The following is an 18106-nucleotide window of genomic DNA, read 5'->3' on the forward strand; positions in this document are numbered from 1 at the left end:
AATAAAGTCGACCTGTTAACTTTATTCTCAATATTTCTACTTTATTCTCCCTGTTTATGTAGTCAACATGTTGACTTTTTTCTCGTAATTTGTCTTTAAAGTAGAACCGTTTCCTTTCAAAGCCATGTAGGATGTGGGGTTTTGTTATATTTTGACCCTGCTAGTATATGTATTGCTCATATTCACCTTGCGATGTGCTGGCATTCAGGATTTGCTTCTGCCTCGCACACAATACTTGCTGGGATGGGCGCAACCCTGAATGGATGGCATAATTAAAGTTCTGAACACTCTGTGGTCTAAGTTTATAACTAGTTTTAATTTCACAATGACGTTTATCGTGTGGTGATTGGTTATGTGGAAAAAGGAAGGATAGGAACTGGACAGCATGCATGCAATAAAGAAAGCCCACTCAGAAGAACATCCATTGAATTCTGTGTTCGGGTCTCCGACCACCAGATCACAAACCCAACATTTACACAATATTTAAGTTAAACCTGGGCAATACCCATTCATACATCCAGTTTTTTGGAGCCTTGTCACACCTGCCATAAAGTTCTTTACGCTGAATGTACACCTGGGGACCCCTTCATGTGAGGGAGCAGTACTACCGCCACACTACCCTGCATGTTTAATACCTGATTTAATGCATTTCATCCTGAAAATGATATGAAGTACTGTATATATCTTAGCATTCTAAATTTTCAGAGAGCAGGAATATCATGAAGTGAATGTATTCTGTGCGGTGATTGCTGCCTGCACCTCCTCTTAGTGTAGAGGAAGTCAGTTTAAGAAGCACTTAGTGATTAACAACTGGGTCAGGGAACACCTTAAGACAAAGCATTTTTTGTGCTACATTAACTTATGACGGGGCTTAAGAAAATCTAGTAAATGAAACATTGATTTTAGGATGAAGTTTAGTTTACGACATTCTACTTTAATTATAAAATTAACCTATGAGAATAAAGTGGAAATGTCGAGAATAAAGCCAACATGTCGACTGTATTCTCGGCATAAAGTGTTTTTTTGTTTTTTTCTTCCCTATGTCCATATTTTTTCTTCTTCACCATGGCCCTAATATGATTCTGTAGGGCTATACCACAAATAGCATTAAAAATGCAAGTTGCAGTTTTATTATCTATACTAATTAAAAGGCAAAGCCCTCACTGACTGACTGACTGACTTACCACTAATTCTCCAACTTCCCGTGTAGGTAGAAGGCTGAAATTTGGCAGGCTCATTCCTTACAGCTTACTTACAAAAGTTGGGCAGGTTTCATTTCGAAATTCTACGCGTAATGGTCATAACTGGAACATATTTTTTTTTTTACATATACTGTAATGGACTTCAGCTCCATGGCCGTAGGGGGCGGAGTTGCGTCTGACATCATCACGCCTCCCACGTAATCATGTGAAATGACTCTGAACGCAGTACAGTACGTAGAAAACAAGGAAGAGCTCCAAAGAGCACTGAACAGAAAACGCCATTTCACAATTGAGAAGGCAGCAAAAGATGATGAAGCGAGTGATTGCATGCAAGCATATTCATACGCGCAGCTACTGCAGAAACAAAGCACGGTGTGAACCGTAAGTTTAAATTAAGTTTATAGACACACTCCCGCTACCGTTTGTCATGCCTACGACGAATGTGGTATTCGCGAGATACAAGTTTAATGAAAAGACACAAGGTATAAACAAGACTTTGGATGACTTTGTAACGGAGTTAAAATTGCTGTAGCAAGAAACTTTTAAGTGCCGGGTCTTAGCTAACATTAAATACAGCCGTGGACATCGCACGAGATGGCACCAGCACAGCTGGGAAGCTTCGATACGTGTACACCGAGCGGCTCACGTGAACTGACGCAGTGCACAGACAAAAAGCAACAGTTCCAAAGAGTGCTGAACAAAAACCGAATGACACAATTGAGAACGCAGCAAAAAAATATGAAGCGTCTGACACATACAAGCATATTCATAAGTGCAGCTACTGCGGAAACGAAGCACACGGTGGAAAAAGTCAATGTCCCACTAAAGGAAGAGAGTGTAAAGTGTAAAAAAAAAAACGTCCATGCAGTGTGTCACGTCTCAGATAAAGAGGAAGACGAGCGGTTTATTGATGCAGTAAGAAACGAATCGATGAATGAAACCTGTTATATTTACAGCGATTGACAAACACGGAATGTAACTTGAACACAACACATCCTCCAAATACGAACCTGATTGAAAGAAATAATGATAATCAAATCCTTGATGACAGCAACATCCATAACACTCACAAAACAATTACTGTATATTGACAATCATGTTACGTTATTTTTAAAATGTTTCCTTTTCTTTTTCATAACTTCTTGAACACACTACTTCTCTGTTGCGAAGCGCGGATATATATATATATATATATATATATATATATATATAGCAAATAAACTAAGTGGCTGTCTGACTTGCCTGTACTGGAAATTACTTGGATCTGCTCCATTTGTTAATACCAAAATGCAATTTTAGTTTTTCATTACTTCAAGGGACAGGGCATATCTCGCTATTAAGGTATATACTATGTTAAAAAAACTTGTTAATAGTTGAAGCATATAGTTAGTAAGACAAATAAAATTGCAAAGTAATGTTCATTAGTATCATCCGTAAGTTAAACACGTGAAATATATTTGAATGACTAGGGGATTTTGCCCCCTGCTCGCTTCGCTTGCCATCCCTCGTTTTTGTTATTTCGGATACACACGTTTAAGATTTTTTTTTTTCTGTAAAAACAATATTTTGAATCTTTCAAGTCCCAACGTGCTGAATCTTTTTAATGAGGTCAGTGAGACATGTGTTTAATGACCTTCTACCATAATTCAGGATAGCTTTCTGTTCTTGGAATTTCAGCACAGACAAAATGATCTACATCATCAGCAGTTAATATTTTTGTTGCAAAGTAACCAATGAGTGAATGTGAGGTAAACTCTGTTTTTGAAATTCTCTTGACATAAACTTCAAAGCCTTAACAATATTTACATACTTCTGACATCACCTATGTCCATATATTCAATCTCTATTTGCCTTTTCGTTATTTCTGAGTAATCATTTCCCTTTTTGCGCTAATGCGATGTTTACTTTTTTTTTTTTTACAGTCGTTTTTTCTGCTTTCATATTCTGTATATTGCTCTGTATGTGTTTCGCGCCTAAGGTGTGTCTTTTGAATTCCTGTTTTCATTATCTCTAACTTGCTCTGCATGCGTTTGGCCCCCTTGTTTTTTAATGTTTTTATGATGTTTTACTTTGTTTTGTAATCTGTCTTTTATTTCTGACCTCACTTTATCCTGCTTTTTTTTTTTTTAATGACACCTGGTCCGTGGTGATTATTTTCCCTTTTTCGATTAATTTCCATTTGTTTGTGCTCCTGCGATCTTTAATTTTTTTTAATATACTTTCTAATTTTCATACTTTCATATTCTTTAACTTTCTCCACATGTGTATTGTGCCAACAATTTTTTTTTTTTGAGCCTTTCAAATTCCACTGCTTTCATAATCTTTAACCTGATCTGCGTATGTATACTACAAACAATTGGACATGCTTTTTTTTTCAATTCCACTTGTTCCGGGCTGATGATTAACTTAATTTCTGAATTTGCACCTAGATTATTTTTCTTTTTTTTGTCTCTCCAACGTTTTTCAGCCTGTTTTCTCTGTGCTGCTTTCTTCTTCGCTTTGTCGTCTATGTTTCATTTATAACGCATTGTCCTTATACACTTTATATGCACTTAGAGCCCTGGATCTGTTTTTGCTCAAAGCCAAAATACGACCAAGTGTGTGGCTGGCTGCCCTTGCTGTTATTTATTTGTAAGTAGGGCGTGTCTTGCAAGAATCTCATGTTCTACGTCATCGCGAGACGGTCCTGGGGTCAATCTCTTGGCACAAAGTCTCATGTTTCTGGTCCCCACGAGACGCTCCGTGGCCAGTCTCTCTAGTGTTGTGGGTCTTTTAAGTGTTTTCCGTGATCTTAACGTGAAGATCACGTATCGTCGCCCTGTATTTGGAAAATTAAAGCACCGCAAGTTTCTGATTTTGACATTAGAATTAATTTGACTCATTTGTTACATTTTTCTCTTTATTAATATTGTTTTTAACAGCTAATGATGCAAATATAATTCTTATAATTGCAAATGTTACAAACCTACCATTGCTTCACTGACAAAATAGATTTTAAAAGCATGTTGTTACAAAAACACTTTAAAGAGTTTGTTGAAATAGATATATGCTGAATTATCCTAGAATTCATTAATTCAACATTACATATGTTGTAATGTTTGAATATATTTGGTATGGGGTTTTAAGCAGTATTTTTCAGTTAGTAGACAGATAATGTTAGAGAATAAATTTAGAAGTTCACTTACTCTTCAACAGTAACACAATATACAGTTTAGTTATAGTAAAATTTGTGAGGATGGTACATCTAGGCCAGTAGGTATCTGCTATGTAAGGACATTTTAAAATATCAGAATTTAGGGGTAAGCCCTCAATAGAAAAACTGAATTCCCCAAAATCTCAAAAATGCCTTGATGAATTTCATTGAAAATGTGTGACATTGCTTGTCTGTATATTTTTACCAATGTTTTACTAACTTGTATGCTCTTGGTTTTGTCTGAGAGTGTGGTTAAAGCAAAGGGAGAATGTGGCAGGATTAATTGCCAAGTCATGCGAATATTCCCAATAATCAATAGAGTTGATGTACAAACTGAAGACAGGGTGGTGTATTGAATAGGAATAACGAAGCATGATCACATTCTGAAATGAAAAAATGAAAGTTCAGTAAACCTCAAGTAAGATGCAAATTTGAATGGTTAGCAAGCACTTGTTTTTGCTGTTGGCTACAGATTCTCGCATTAGCTATCTGTAACATTCTATTGACCTTCAACCAGCGGTCACAGCTCTGAAAACCACCCCCCTCTTCCACCTCAGCTCTTTGATCGCAACATTTGAAACGATAATGGGGACAAGGAGCAGAAGAGAAAGCTTTTAGAGAACAGGTATGGTTAGTGCTGCTGTTTGCAACTGGTTTGGTTTTCACTGGGAGAACAGTCCGAAAACTGTCCTAACCAGTAATTCAAATCACACCAGAAGTCAGTTGCCCACATAGTGTAAATCCTCATCCTTCGATTTAAAATATTACTGAAACATTACAAGCGGGAGTTAAAACTGCAGTCTTCATAGCTTTCTTTTGTGTAAGTTAGTCAATGTTCTTGTATCAGGTATTGGATAAATTTGTGGTGTTGCTTTTTCAATTTGTAGCCAATATATTTTCCTTAAGAGCAGTTGGTTACAAAGCTCTTAGTATGCTTAAAAGTTAAATATAGATTGCCGTATTTTGTCAGATAATGTTGTCAAAGAGCACCACAGTGATCCATTGCCATTCAAGACGAATCAGCCAGCATCATCCTGTCACTTTTGTGACGAGAGTAGCGTGTGAACTTTCATGTTTCACTATTACCAAAAGAGAAACGTATATTAGATGGTAGGTAAAATTTAATGTCATAGCAGCCTGTGTACATAAAGATAAATACTGTTAAGCCCCTGCCTTTTCATGCCCAAAATGCAATTGTTTAACTGAATATACTGTATCTAAACATATGTTTAATTACCAGTCTATATATATGAGAATGTATCTACCCAAACTAATGTACTGTATATGTCTCATCTAAGGTATTGTAACCCGTACAGTGTGTATATGAACCAATGCATACAGTCATGTGAAAAATTAAGTACACCCCATGAAGCATTTTCATTTTAATATATACGGACATAGTGAAGATTTGATTTTTATTTAAACAGTATCTTTTGATAAATATGATGTGATTAAAAGAAATTTTAAATTTGAGTTTTCAATAATTCAATTAAAAAATTAAGTACAGCTTTACTTCTAATAGCTAGTATTGCTTCCTTCAGTAGAAACGGCCTCTAACTGTCAGCTAGTCTCTGACATCAACTGGGAGAAATGTTTTACCACTCCTCCTTACAGAATTTCCTCAGCTCTGTGATGTTTGATGGGTGTCTTTTGTGCGCAGCCTATTTTAAATCCTCTCCACAACAACTTGAGGAGAGTCAGATCTGGGCTTTGATTTGAACACTTCATTTATTTCTTTTCATCCTTTCCTTGGTGGATTTACTGCTGTGTTTAGGGTCATGGTTATGTTGCAAGGTCCTCTTTCAGCTGAGCCTCAATCTCCTGACAGATGGTTTCACATTAAGTACAATGAAGAATTCATAGTGGATTCTATGGTAGTGAGCTGCCCAGGTCCTGATTCATCAAAGCAGTTCATACCATAATATTTCCACCACCATGAGCTTAGAACTTTTTCTGTATAGGCTACATGGTAATAATGGACAATGACAAAGAGCAAACCAGACTAAATGTCTGAAGTTTAAATAAGACCGGTACCTCCAAGATCCTCTCCTAACGGATGTTCTAATCATTTGCACCTGATTGGGTGCTCTTGATTCTGTTTTTAGGTATTTAAGGTAGCGGTAAGTGTAGGGGTAAACTTTCTTTTGCCAAAGGCAAAATATGCATGTACGTTTATTTAAATTATAGAATGGACTTCCAGCTTGTAAATGTAGTATGATGTCTGTTGTTTCACCTCTATCTGTAAATAACTGTTTAAGATCAAATCTTAGTATGTCTTTAGTATGTCCATACATATTAAAAAAGATTAAACCTATCATAGCATGTACTTTCACATTACTTAATATCTGAACAGTTGTTTTCAAATCTGTTTATTTTCAGAGCTTGAAGTAAAAACTGAAGGCAGTGTTAATGGATATGATGTTGGTTTTCTTATCAAAGAATCAAAACTGTTGTCTCATTTGCCCAGACAAATAAAATGTTACGGTTTTTTTTTCTCTCAAAATTGGTTATTGATAAGGAATCTATTTGCATTAAGTGCTTTTCATTATAAATCTACAGGTAATATTAGTGGCTGTTTGACAAGGTATATTTTACTTCTTCATCTGACTGTTAGCATTTATGTTAAGGATATGAAGGGCAATTGTTATGTAACCCTACTGTTTATGTTTGCAATAAGTAAGGAGTAATTTAGTTATTCCTAATATAGTTATCCTCTCCTCTGTAGAACATATACTGTATCTGCACCTCTCCAGGGTCTCCTCAACCTGCTCCCTACTCTCGGTACAGATCACAATGTCTTCAGCAGGAGCAAAACTCCTGTCTAATCTCATCTGTAAACCTGTCCATCACCATTGCAAATACGAAATCTGCAAATCCGTGTTTTCAACATCGCAGAAATCATAGGGCCCTACCTATGCTGCCAAACTACACTTCCCTCTGCCACCACTTTGCAGTCTTCAGTCTCCTTCAGATTGTCCCTCCTGCATAGGATATAATCTACCTGTGTGCATCTTCCTCCATTCTTGTACATCGCACTATGTTCCTCCCTCTTCTTAAAATACTTATTGATCACAGCCATGTTCATCCTTTTCATAAAATCCACTATTATCTCACCTTCTTTATTCTTCTCCTTGAAATCTGCTCCAATCACCAGTCTCTGTTACTTGGATACACTGGCCATCACGTCATCCAAAATACTCCAGAAATCTTCTTTCTCATCCATCGCACACCCAACTTACGGAGCACTAATAATATTCATCATCACACCTTCCTTTTCCAGCTTTATAATCATCATTCTGTCTGATACTCTTCACCTCCAAAACACTCTTGACATATTATTCCTTCAGAATAACCCCTACCCCATTTCTCCTCCCATCTACACCATAATAGAACAATTTGAATCCACCTCTGATCCTTCTGACCTTACTCCTCTTCCATTTATTCTCTTACACTCACATTATATCAGCCTTCCTTCTCTCCATCACATCAGCTAACTCTCCCCCTACCAGTCATACTGCCTACATTCAAAGCTCCTGCCCTCTGTTCCATTCCCTTTACCTTCCTCCTCCTCTCCTCCTGCCTCTGGACACATCTCCCCACTGTTCTTCTCCAACTTCAGCCAACAGTAACCCAATTTCCACCAGCACCCTTTTGGCTAACCGTACTGGTGGTGGCCGTTGTTTACCTGGGCCTTGACCAATCCGTATGGAAATCTGTATTGTTGTCAGTATATTGATCTGGCAAAATTTTACACCAGATGCCCGGGCTGGGGACCAGCACAAAGAAACACACTGGTTTGTTCATCCCCAGTGGCTTGGTTTATTTATTGTTTAATATTTTACTTTTCCCTTTTTTAATTTAAATTTATTAAGTTTAATCTTTATACACTATGGTGGGAAAGGCGCTATATAAATACAATTTGTTATTGTTTACGTCCATCCCCACACAGTACCACAAAAACAGCCTTTCAGCATTTTTTTTTCCTCTTCCATTGCGTGCATTTCCCCTGGTGTTGATGGAGTACTGTACATATTTACATGTTTTACAGACATTTACATGTCAATGCTCTACAGCATACTTTTTATGTTATGGTAGCTTGTTTTTTTCATTCTTGGGCTGACACAAGTGTTAACATAGAAATGCAAAAAAGTGATTTTTAGCATTACATAGGTAGGCATGTCAAAGTTTTCTCTGCATGGAGAAAGTTTCCACCTTCACATGAGAACTTTCAGAAGAAATATAACATAAGAAAATTGAGAAAAGGAGATCATTCAGTCCATCAAGCCCTTTTTTAGGTAATAGACAACTATCTTTTAAAATATTGGTCATCTCCTTTTTTTTTGCTTGTGGAGATGTATGAGGATGTATCCATATCCTGATTGTTTCTGCCGTTTTCTACCAAATAAGTTGGTAAATTCATAGACAAAAATACCAAATGTGTTTATACATTTTATTTCTTCTTCAGGGTCAGAGTAAGAATGCCCTCCAGAAAGTATGATATTGGAGATACTGTGATGGGCCGTTGGCCTGGGAGCAGTCTATACTATGAAGTAAAAGTGAAAGCTTTCAACCCTTCTACTCAGCTTTACACTGTAAAGTATGTTGATGGCACAGAACTTGAACTTAAGGAAGCAGACATTAAGGTAAGAAGTAAAACTTGACAACTTTATACTGTGTATCAGAAGGAATAATTTAAATCTGGGCTTGTTAATTGGAAGCAGGAAAACTGATATGGTTATACAGTCAGACACTGCTTTGTCCTGCCAAGTATACATATATACAAATTTGTTTTATATTGTTTAGCCTGAAGAGTGGCACCTGTTTTTCCCCCCAAAATTTAAATTTGACAGAAATTCCAAAAAATAATAATTTCAGATAGAGTTAACATTAAAAGACAAAATCTAATACATAGTGCAGAAAGAAGCTGTTCATAGTCCAGAAGATGATGTTAGACAATCAAACTTTATTGTGGTAAAGTGATATTGTACTTATTATGATTATTATTATGATTAAGAACAGGGCATCTTGCAAATGCTATTATCATGGGCCTTTTCCACACAGCCTTTTCAGGGGTTTACTATGTGGCTGTGATTTTTCAGACAAAGCACTTAATGCACTCTGCAGTGGTGGATGGGTATCATCATTTTTCATTGCTAATTTACATAATTTATTTTAATTTCAGAGATCCCAATTTTTCAAGTCAAAGAGAGAGAGTTCACGATCAAAGTCTCCATCTCGTAGACGCAGCCGATCACGATCTCCTGGAAGGCCAGTACGTCGTTCCACTTCACGTGGTAGAGACCCAAACAAAGAAAAAGAATCTAAGATATATGATGTCCTAGAAGTTAAATTGTCTCCTCTGGTATGTATAATATGTATTTTTTTTATCTGGTTTTGAGAAATTAAGATGTCACTGCACATTGTAATATTTTCATAGTCAAGTTCTTTCAGTTATAGTACTTCTTTTATGCTCTATTTATTACATTTTTGCTTAAAATAAACTATACAAATGGTTAACCTTTAAACCGATTTTTCAAAAATAAGTGAGCAATCAAATAATGTAAATTATTATTATTAATTAGTATTTGGTTGATGCCTTTATCCAAGGCAACTTAAACATTTCAATTGCTTACAATTCTTTTGTCTTTCCAATTGGCATACAGGCAAGTGAAGTGACTTGATCTTCATTTATTATTTTTATTACATTTAGTTCATTAAAAATAATAAATCTGACTGTGTTACCACTGTTTCAAAACAGCTTACGTAATTAATTTGTAATCAGTTTTTACTTGGCAAAATACTCATAATTTAATCAATATTTAGTCTATAGTCTTTTTCTTGGTCCTTTTTGTGTGGGTTAACCGAGACATGTACCCAAATGATAATTACTACTGTTTTCCATAAGTGCTAATCTGAGAAATTAAAAAACAAACGCAGAAAATTGTACTTTACAAGCTATTTATTAATAAAGAATTAAGTTAATAATATTAATAATAAACATACAAAGGAATTTTTAATAAAAATACTTTGAGTAAAGATCAAATATAATTTAAACACAAACAAATTAACACATAGATTATATACACTTAAGAGCACAATGACACTCTCTTTAATTTCATAGGAAATGGTAAATTGTAACTTCAAATTTTCATGTATAAATAGTATTTTGTTGGTGATGTTTAGTTAGCTTAGAATACAAATCCAAAATTCCTGAGGTGTATTACATGATTAATTTAAATGTATCTGACATGAAGCCCTTTAAAATTGTAAATATAATGATAAAAAGAGTGACAACAGCTAAATGCAGCTGCATATTCAACAGACATTTTTTCCAATGAGCAGTTTTACAAACCCAAGTTATCATTTTGAAACTGTTACTTTAAGGAAACCAAAATGTTGAAAAGCAGAGGCAAAGTAAGATAAACTGTCAGTTTTAATGAAATACTGTAGTAATGAGTTGCAGTTTGTTTCTTGTTACAAACATGTGTCCTGTACAATAGATGCATCCCACAAAGCTTTAATTCGTTTTACAAGTGCAGTGTTAAGATAAAAAATTAAATAAATGCATAGCGGAATTCTGTTTTTATGAAAGCAATGCTATGTACACTCTAAAACTGAGATTGTGTGTAATGCTCCTCACTTAAGCTACATAGCAACCAAATGGCAGGCCCATGCTTTTACAGTTTTCATGGCTTGAATTATATTATGTTAATAATAGCAGCAACTTTTGTAGCGACAGCCCATCCCTAAATTTTATATTTGCGTGAAACACAATATACAGTCCTAAAAGGTCCTTACTGTTGGTTGTGTCTGTGAATCTTAAAGTGCAATAAACAGTTGACCTGATATAAAAGATGTAATGGACGGTCCTCCTTTTGTAAAATGCTTTCCAGTAAAAGGATTTAATCACACAGTCCATCAGTATTCAGAAGTTGTTTTCCATTTGAGGATTTGCACCTCTCCTCCGAAGAGCATCATAGAGAGGAATAGGATAAATGTTTACCAAAGTCCATTGTTCCCCGATGGCAGGACAAATCAGTATTGAACTTTTGGTTTTTAAAAAAAAAAAAAAAAATTCACTTGCTCCTTAAGTTTGTAAATTGAATGAAAGTCAAAAGTCACCCTGTATCCCTTTCTTCTGGTTTCTGTGTTTTACAGTGCATACAAATAAATACTAGCTGCAGTTCTCATAAGCCCTTCCACCTCCATGCGGAACCTGTTTGAAGACGCTGACCTCACATTTAAAATTCAGACATCTCTGCAGTCAGTTGTTTTTTTTTAATGTGCCTAACCTTAAACAGATACACTAAAAATGAACATCCCCATTTGTAGCAACATTATAAGTAACAATTTATTTGCTGAATCTAACAGATTCAGATAATTAAATGGTAAATGCAGAAACAACACCATACTAGTAGAATAATTGTATGCTGAAGACACCTCTATGCAGCTTACCCGAATACTAAAGACACCTCAGTAGCCTTCTGTAAGCAGCCAACTAAACACCCATTACAAAGAAGCTATAATCTGTAGAAGTACTTTGAAAACTGCCTAGCTTGCAATTAATTACCACTATCTAAAACGTCATTAAGAACTTTGAGACCTTTTGTTGTTAGGGCAATTTCCAGAAAATCTGACTAGTTTATGAGTAGTTTACTACAAAGAATACACAGGTTCAGATGGTAATTGTGCAGAGGTCATAACGATTTACTTTGTTGAATTGTTAAAAGGAAAACCTTTGCTACTGTCTTATCACAAATGTCAGTGGCTGAAATTTTCCAAACAAAAAGATAAGACATGAATGCACTGAAGTAGGGTCACAGACTGAGGAAGCAAACTTTGAACTTTTGGCTGCAACTACAGAAAAATGTACCTACTAAAGGTACATTTGGAGGAAAAGTGAAAATTCATTAGCAGGAAAAAAAAAAGCTATTCATAAGCCTTAAATGTGGATGTGGTTGTGTTATGCTTTAGAGTTGTGGGGTCTTAAAATCAGCCATGATATATGAAATAATTATGGTTTTACAAAGGGCTTTTCAGTTTTAGTATTATTTAACGGTTTATGAGATACCTAAAGTTCTAATGATATCATAAACCTGTTATAAACCTGTGTGACAGATTAGGGCTCTCTCGCTCCCTTGAACCCTCAGACCACATGTCAGACACCAGGTAAAAGTCCAAAGATGAATATTTATTATAATAATAAAGTGCACAAAGCACCACCAATCAATAATCTATACTAATAAAAGGCAAAGCCCTCACTCACTCACTCACTCATCACTAATTCTCCAACTTCCCGTGTAGGTAGAAGGCTGAAATTTGGCAGGCTTATTCCTTACAGCTTACTTACAAAAGTTGGGCAGGTTTCATTTCGAAATTCTACGTAAGGGTCATAACTGGAACCTATTTTTCTACATATAATGTAATGGAGTTGAGTTGGAGATGGCCGTGGGGGGCGGAGTTTCGTGTGACATCATCACGCCTCCTACGTAAGTACGTAGAGAACAAGGAAGAACTCCAAACAGCGATGAGCACAAAACGCCATTTCACAATTGAGAAGGCAGAAAAACATTATGAAGCAAATGATGCATACAAGCATATTCATAAGTACAGCTACTGCGGAAACAAAGCACGGCGTGAACCGTAAGTTTATATTAAATTAAGTTCATAGACAGGCTGCCACTAGCGTTTGTAATTTAGTGCCTGCCCATATAAGGCCGTCCATCAGCGGCAATCCAATACAAACACTGCCGGTAAATATTCACGTGTGAAGGACTGTGCTTATGCAGAGGAAGATGAGATGGTCAGGGTGGTGTTTGGCACAAACTCATTGAAACTGCGAGAGAAACTTTTAAGTGCCGGGTCTTAGCTGACATTACACGAGATGGCACCAGCACAGCTGGGAACCTTCGATGCAAGAACACCAAGCGGCTCACGTGAACTGACGCAGTGCACAGACAAAAGCAACAGTTCCAAAGAGTGCTGAACAAAACCGAATTACACAATTGAGAAGGCAGCAAAAAATATGAAGCGTCTGATACATAGAATCATATTCATAAGTGCAGCTACTGCGAAACAAAGCACACGGTGGAAAAAGTGAATGTCCGCTAAAGGAAGACAGTGTAAAAAAACCCGTGCATGCAGTTTGTCACATCTCAGATAAAGAGGAAGACGAGCTGTTTATTGATGCAGTAAGAAACTAATCGATGAATGAAACCTCTTATCTTTACAACGATTGACAAACACGGAATGTAACTTGAACACAATACATCGTACAAATACGACCTGATTGAAACAAATAATGATAATCAAATCCTTGATGACAGCAACATTCAATAACACTCACAAAACAATTACTGTATATTGACAATCATGTTACGTTATTTTTAAAATGTTGCCTTTTCTTTTCATAACTTCTACTTCTCCACTGCGATACGGGTATATATATAAATGTATATATATACCCGATCTACAGTACATACTCTGCATAGACAAGCCACACGCTGTGGCTAATTGTAGAGTCTTAAGCCTCTAATGCGACATTCGAGGTTCGATTCGAGAGGGATGCTGAGTATGTACGCTACCGATTCATTTTACCTTCACATCTCCTTGGTTTGGGACGTATGAAAAATATTAGGTTAACGAGAATCATGTTACGTTATTTTTAAAATGTTTCCCTTTATTAGCACAAGCACAGCTGAGAAGCTTCGATGCATGTACTCCATAACGCGTTAAAAAAATAACGCATTTAATCACACTTTCAATTCCAAGCAAACGGGAACTTTTGTCAATGCATGATTTCCTGGTACATCCATTACACTGATGCACACATCACAGCTACAAAAATGTTAGAGTCGGAATAAAGCGCGTTCCTACGACTGATCATTTCGACTTCCCGAGCGAAGCCTTGATAAAAGCATGGTTTTGTGCACACTGAAAAGCAAGCAAAATTAGATGCATTACAGAAAGCGGACTTTGTGGCTCTTACTGGGGATCATTGGACTTCCGTGACCGTTAGTAATTCTAATTACATCTAATTACAAAATGTTCAATGATCACACTGTTTTAGCCTAATGTACAAAATAATTTTGGCTAATGTTACTCAGAGTTTAAAGATTAAGTTGGTCAAATTACCTTTTATGTTTCTGACTTATTTTTTAAGAAGAAAAACTGCACTTTATGTTGAAATTTTGGTTATTATTATTTAAAGACAATACTATTCTGAAAATCTACTTAAAGTACTTAAACTACCACTTTATTTTTAAGTCTGCCCAATTTTAACCAGGGATGATATTTTTGTTTCTGTTTTGAATTCAAATGCAGTTTAAAGGCTTTTTTTCAGAAATTAAAACAGCTTCAGTTTACAATATTCATGTACATGTCTATTATTTGATTCTGTCGCCCACTAAAACACTTTTAAATTAAAAAAAAAACATTTGCGATTTGGGGCAAATTTACGTGTGCGATTACATACGATTATAATAATAATAATACATTTTATTTATAGGCGCCTTTCAAACACTCAAGGACACCGTACATTATACACAGCAACCGACAAACAATACAGAACAATGTTTACATAGAGAAGGCATGATTAAAAAGATGAGTTTTAACTGAAGACTTAAACAGAGAAAGTGAATTAATGTTTCTAATCTCAGGAGGCAGTGCATTCCAAAGTCGGGGGGTAGAACGACTGAAAGCTCTGTTCCCCATTGTAGAAAGACGAGCAGAAGGAACAGTCAATTTAATTGAGGATGATGATCTAAGAGTACGGGAAGGGGTGACAATGTGGAGAAGGTCCGACAGATATGGAGGGGCTAAATCATGAATAGCTTTAAAGGTTAGCAGAAGGATTTTAAACTCAATGCGGAACTTGACAAGGAGCCAGTGAAGTTGATGCAGAACAGGAGTGATGTGGTGAGTGGAAGGAGATCGCGTAATAATACGGGCAGCTGAGTTCTGGACTAGTTGAAGTTTGTGAAGAGTTTTTTGATTAATCAAGATTAATTCTTACACAGCCTCTAATTAATTGGATTAATTTTTTTAATCGAGTCCCACCCCTAATATATATATATGTGGATATATATATGTAGATTTGTATATATATATGTGTATATACAGTATATATGTAGATATGTATACGTGTATATACAGTATGTATATATGTGTGTGTGTATATATACAGTATGTATATATATATATATATATATATATATATATATATATATATATATATATATATATATATATATATATATATGTGTATATGTGTGTATGTATGTATGTATGTATGTATATGATATGTATGTATATATATATAATATATATATATATATATATGTGCATGCATATATGCCAGCAACACTCATGACAATGACAAAACAATTACATTGTCAATCATGTTACGTTATTATTAAAATGTTTCCTTTTCTTTTTACTTCTCCGCTGCCAATCGCAGGTATTTTGCTATATATATATATATATATATATATATATATATATATATATATATATATATATATATATATATATATATATAGATATAAATAGATATGACAACAACACTCAATATCAATGACAAAACATTAACAATCATCTTACGTTATTTTTAAAATGTTTGCTTTTCTTTTTCATAACTTCTTTAACACACTACTTCTCCGCTACGAAGCGCGGGTATTTTGCTAGTTAATCATAATACAATCCTCCTTCTCCCAGATGCTTAGCAACCCTGCCTCCCAACTCCGCTCGTTGTCTGGGAGTTCCCAGAGTCCTTTTATATTTCCTGACCCGGAAGTGTTTCCCATCCTTCAGTCCATGATTCCTCATCACTTCCAGGTCAGATAAAAAGTCCATTTCTTCAACCTGGAAGTACGTCATTCCTCTTGTCCATGTGACTTGGACGTACTTCCTGGGTGTAGGGCAAATAGTTGCTGCTCCTCCCTGCAGCGCCTTCTAGTGGCCCCCGTGGTATCCAGCAGGGCTGTGGATAAAAACTCCATTGTCCATAATTCTCTGCTGGCATTCGGGGCACCTCCATGCTGCAGGGAGGGCTCCACCTGGGGGTATTGGCCAGGATGTACGGCCGGCCATGTACCACACCTGTTAAAATTCAGTATGGAAATCTGATGTGGAGGAGAATTCCATGGAGTAATACTGAATTCCAAGAGTAGAATGTGTCTTTGTAAAAGAAATATGTTTTGTTTAAGTCTGTGCCCTGCAAAGAGTACATTAACTCTTTTTCACTTGGGTACTTGCTGAGGCATTGTATCTGGTCAGTGGTGTCCAAAACTTTGTGAACAATACCATTTTTTGTTATCCTATGATATACTAAAATGGAATATTTACAATAACTACCAAAACTCAATTATAGGTTTGTTTATTCAGTGAAGCGAAGTTCTTTATTTTTATGTTTCATTACTTTTTTTGATAGTCAATATGTTTGTATTTTATTTACAGCCAAAATCTGTCATAAACAATGCAAATGTTCAGTATGAAAAGAAGATTAGTACAAATAATGAAGTAAATTCAGAGGTAAGTGCAGTATGTTTTTACTTAGAATATTACTTTAATACAAAGTGCAGTCATATTTTTCACATTGTTTTTATACAGTACATCAGCGGGTTATGTACAGTAAACAAAGCAAGCAAGTAGGAAACAATCAAACTATAGCTAATCTTTGAAACCCAATAGTCTGTAGGAATATGTCTTTTAGAGCAGGAGGTTTGACCGCCAGAAAGGATGCAACAGTTGATGCAAATTTTTGTTAGTCCAATATTGTGTACATACAAATAAATTAAATATATTAATGAGTCTGCGGTGGGCTGGCGCCCTGCCCAGGCTTTGTTCCAGCCTTGCACCCTGTGCTGGCTGTGATTTGCTCCAGCAGACCTCTGTGACCCTGTGTTAGGATATAGCGGGTAATAGTGGATATGATGGATGGATATATATAAGTTTTGGACTCCATCCATTACACATAATGCTTAGGTTATTGCATGACCTCCAACATAGAAAGGAACAGATTCCGCTTAACCAAGTTTACTTTACTCCATAATGGTTGAACATTACATTTGGAATTTATTCTGACAAATGTTTTAGGTTGCAAATTAAACTTTGTCTTTAAAAAATCTGGCATGTGTTATTTTCTATTTTTATGCTGAGCTAAAGTAAATGCTATTCAAAATTATTATGTATTGTAAATTTATTTTCAGGTGTTTCACAAAGTTGAATTTGGTCAATATGAAGAAAAACAGAAGGCAGTAACAGTAACTGCACAGGTAAAATTTTTCTGTTTTAGTTCCCTTTTTTGTTCTGTTTTTATACAGTATATGCTCTCAATAATACGTATTGATAGACATGCAGCAAAAGAATTTCTTATTATTTTTGTAAAGCCAGTGCTATCATTGCTTGTTTAATATGAGTGGCAAACAGCAAACAAAAATTTGTTTACAGTGAAAACCACTTATTAATGCTCCAGTTGTAACTATTATTTAGTGAAAACTAGTGTTCCCACTAAAGACCAGATTGGCATGTGCTGAATACTTTGAGGTATGTTCTGCGAGCTGTAGTTAATAATAGGCAGTTTACAACTGCCTATTCTTAATTAATCATTTTTATTCATTACAGACCATACTGAGGTGTATTTAAGTAACATGTGTAATTAATATATTCAAGTATATTCAATTTTATTTTCCAAATATATTCTGCATTGCTT

The 18106-nt window shown here is 35.6% G+C and overlaps 1 protein-coding gene across 1 annotated transcript in view; it reads left to right on the forward strand.

Moving 5' to 3' along the window:
* lbr (lamin B receptor) overlaps positions 1–18106 on the forward strand; it is an 83743-nt gene that overhangs the window by 19856 nt on the left and 45781 nt on the right. Inside the window, exons 2-5 of the mRNA XM_039749067.1 lie at positions 8861–9038; positions 9578–9757; positions 16852–16926; positions 17604–17669. Coding sequence (XP_039605001.1) covers positions 8874–9038; positions 9578–9757; positions 16852–16926; positions 17604–17669 — 486 coding nt within the window. The 5' untranslated portion in view covers positions 8861–8873. The remainder of the gene's footprint in view (positions 1–8860; positions 9039–9577; positions 9758–16851; positions 16927–17603; positions 17670–18106) is intronic.

This window comes from Polypterus senegalus, chromosome 3 (assembly GCF_016835505.1).
Source record: "Polypterus senegalus isolate Bchr_013 chromosome 3, ASM1683550v1, whole genome shotgun sequence".
NCBI classification, from domain to species: domain Eukaryota; kingdom Metazoa; phylum Chordata; class Cladistia; order Polypteriformes; family Polypteridae; genus Polypterus; species Polypterus senegalus.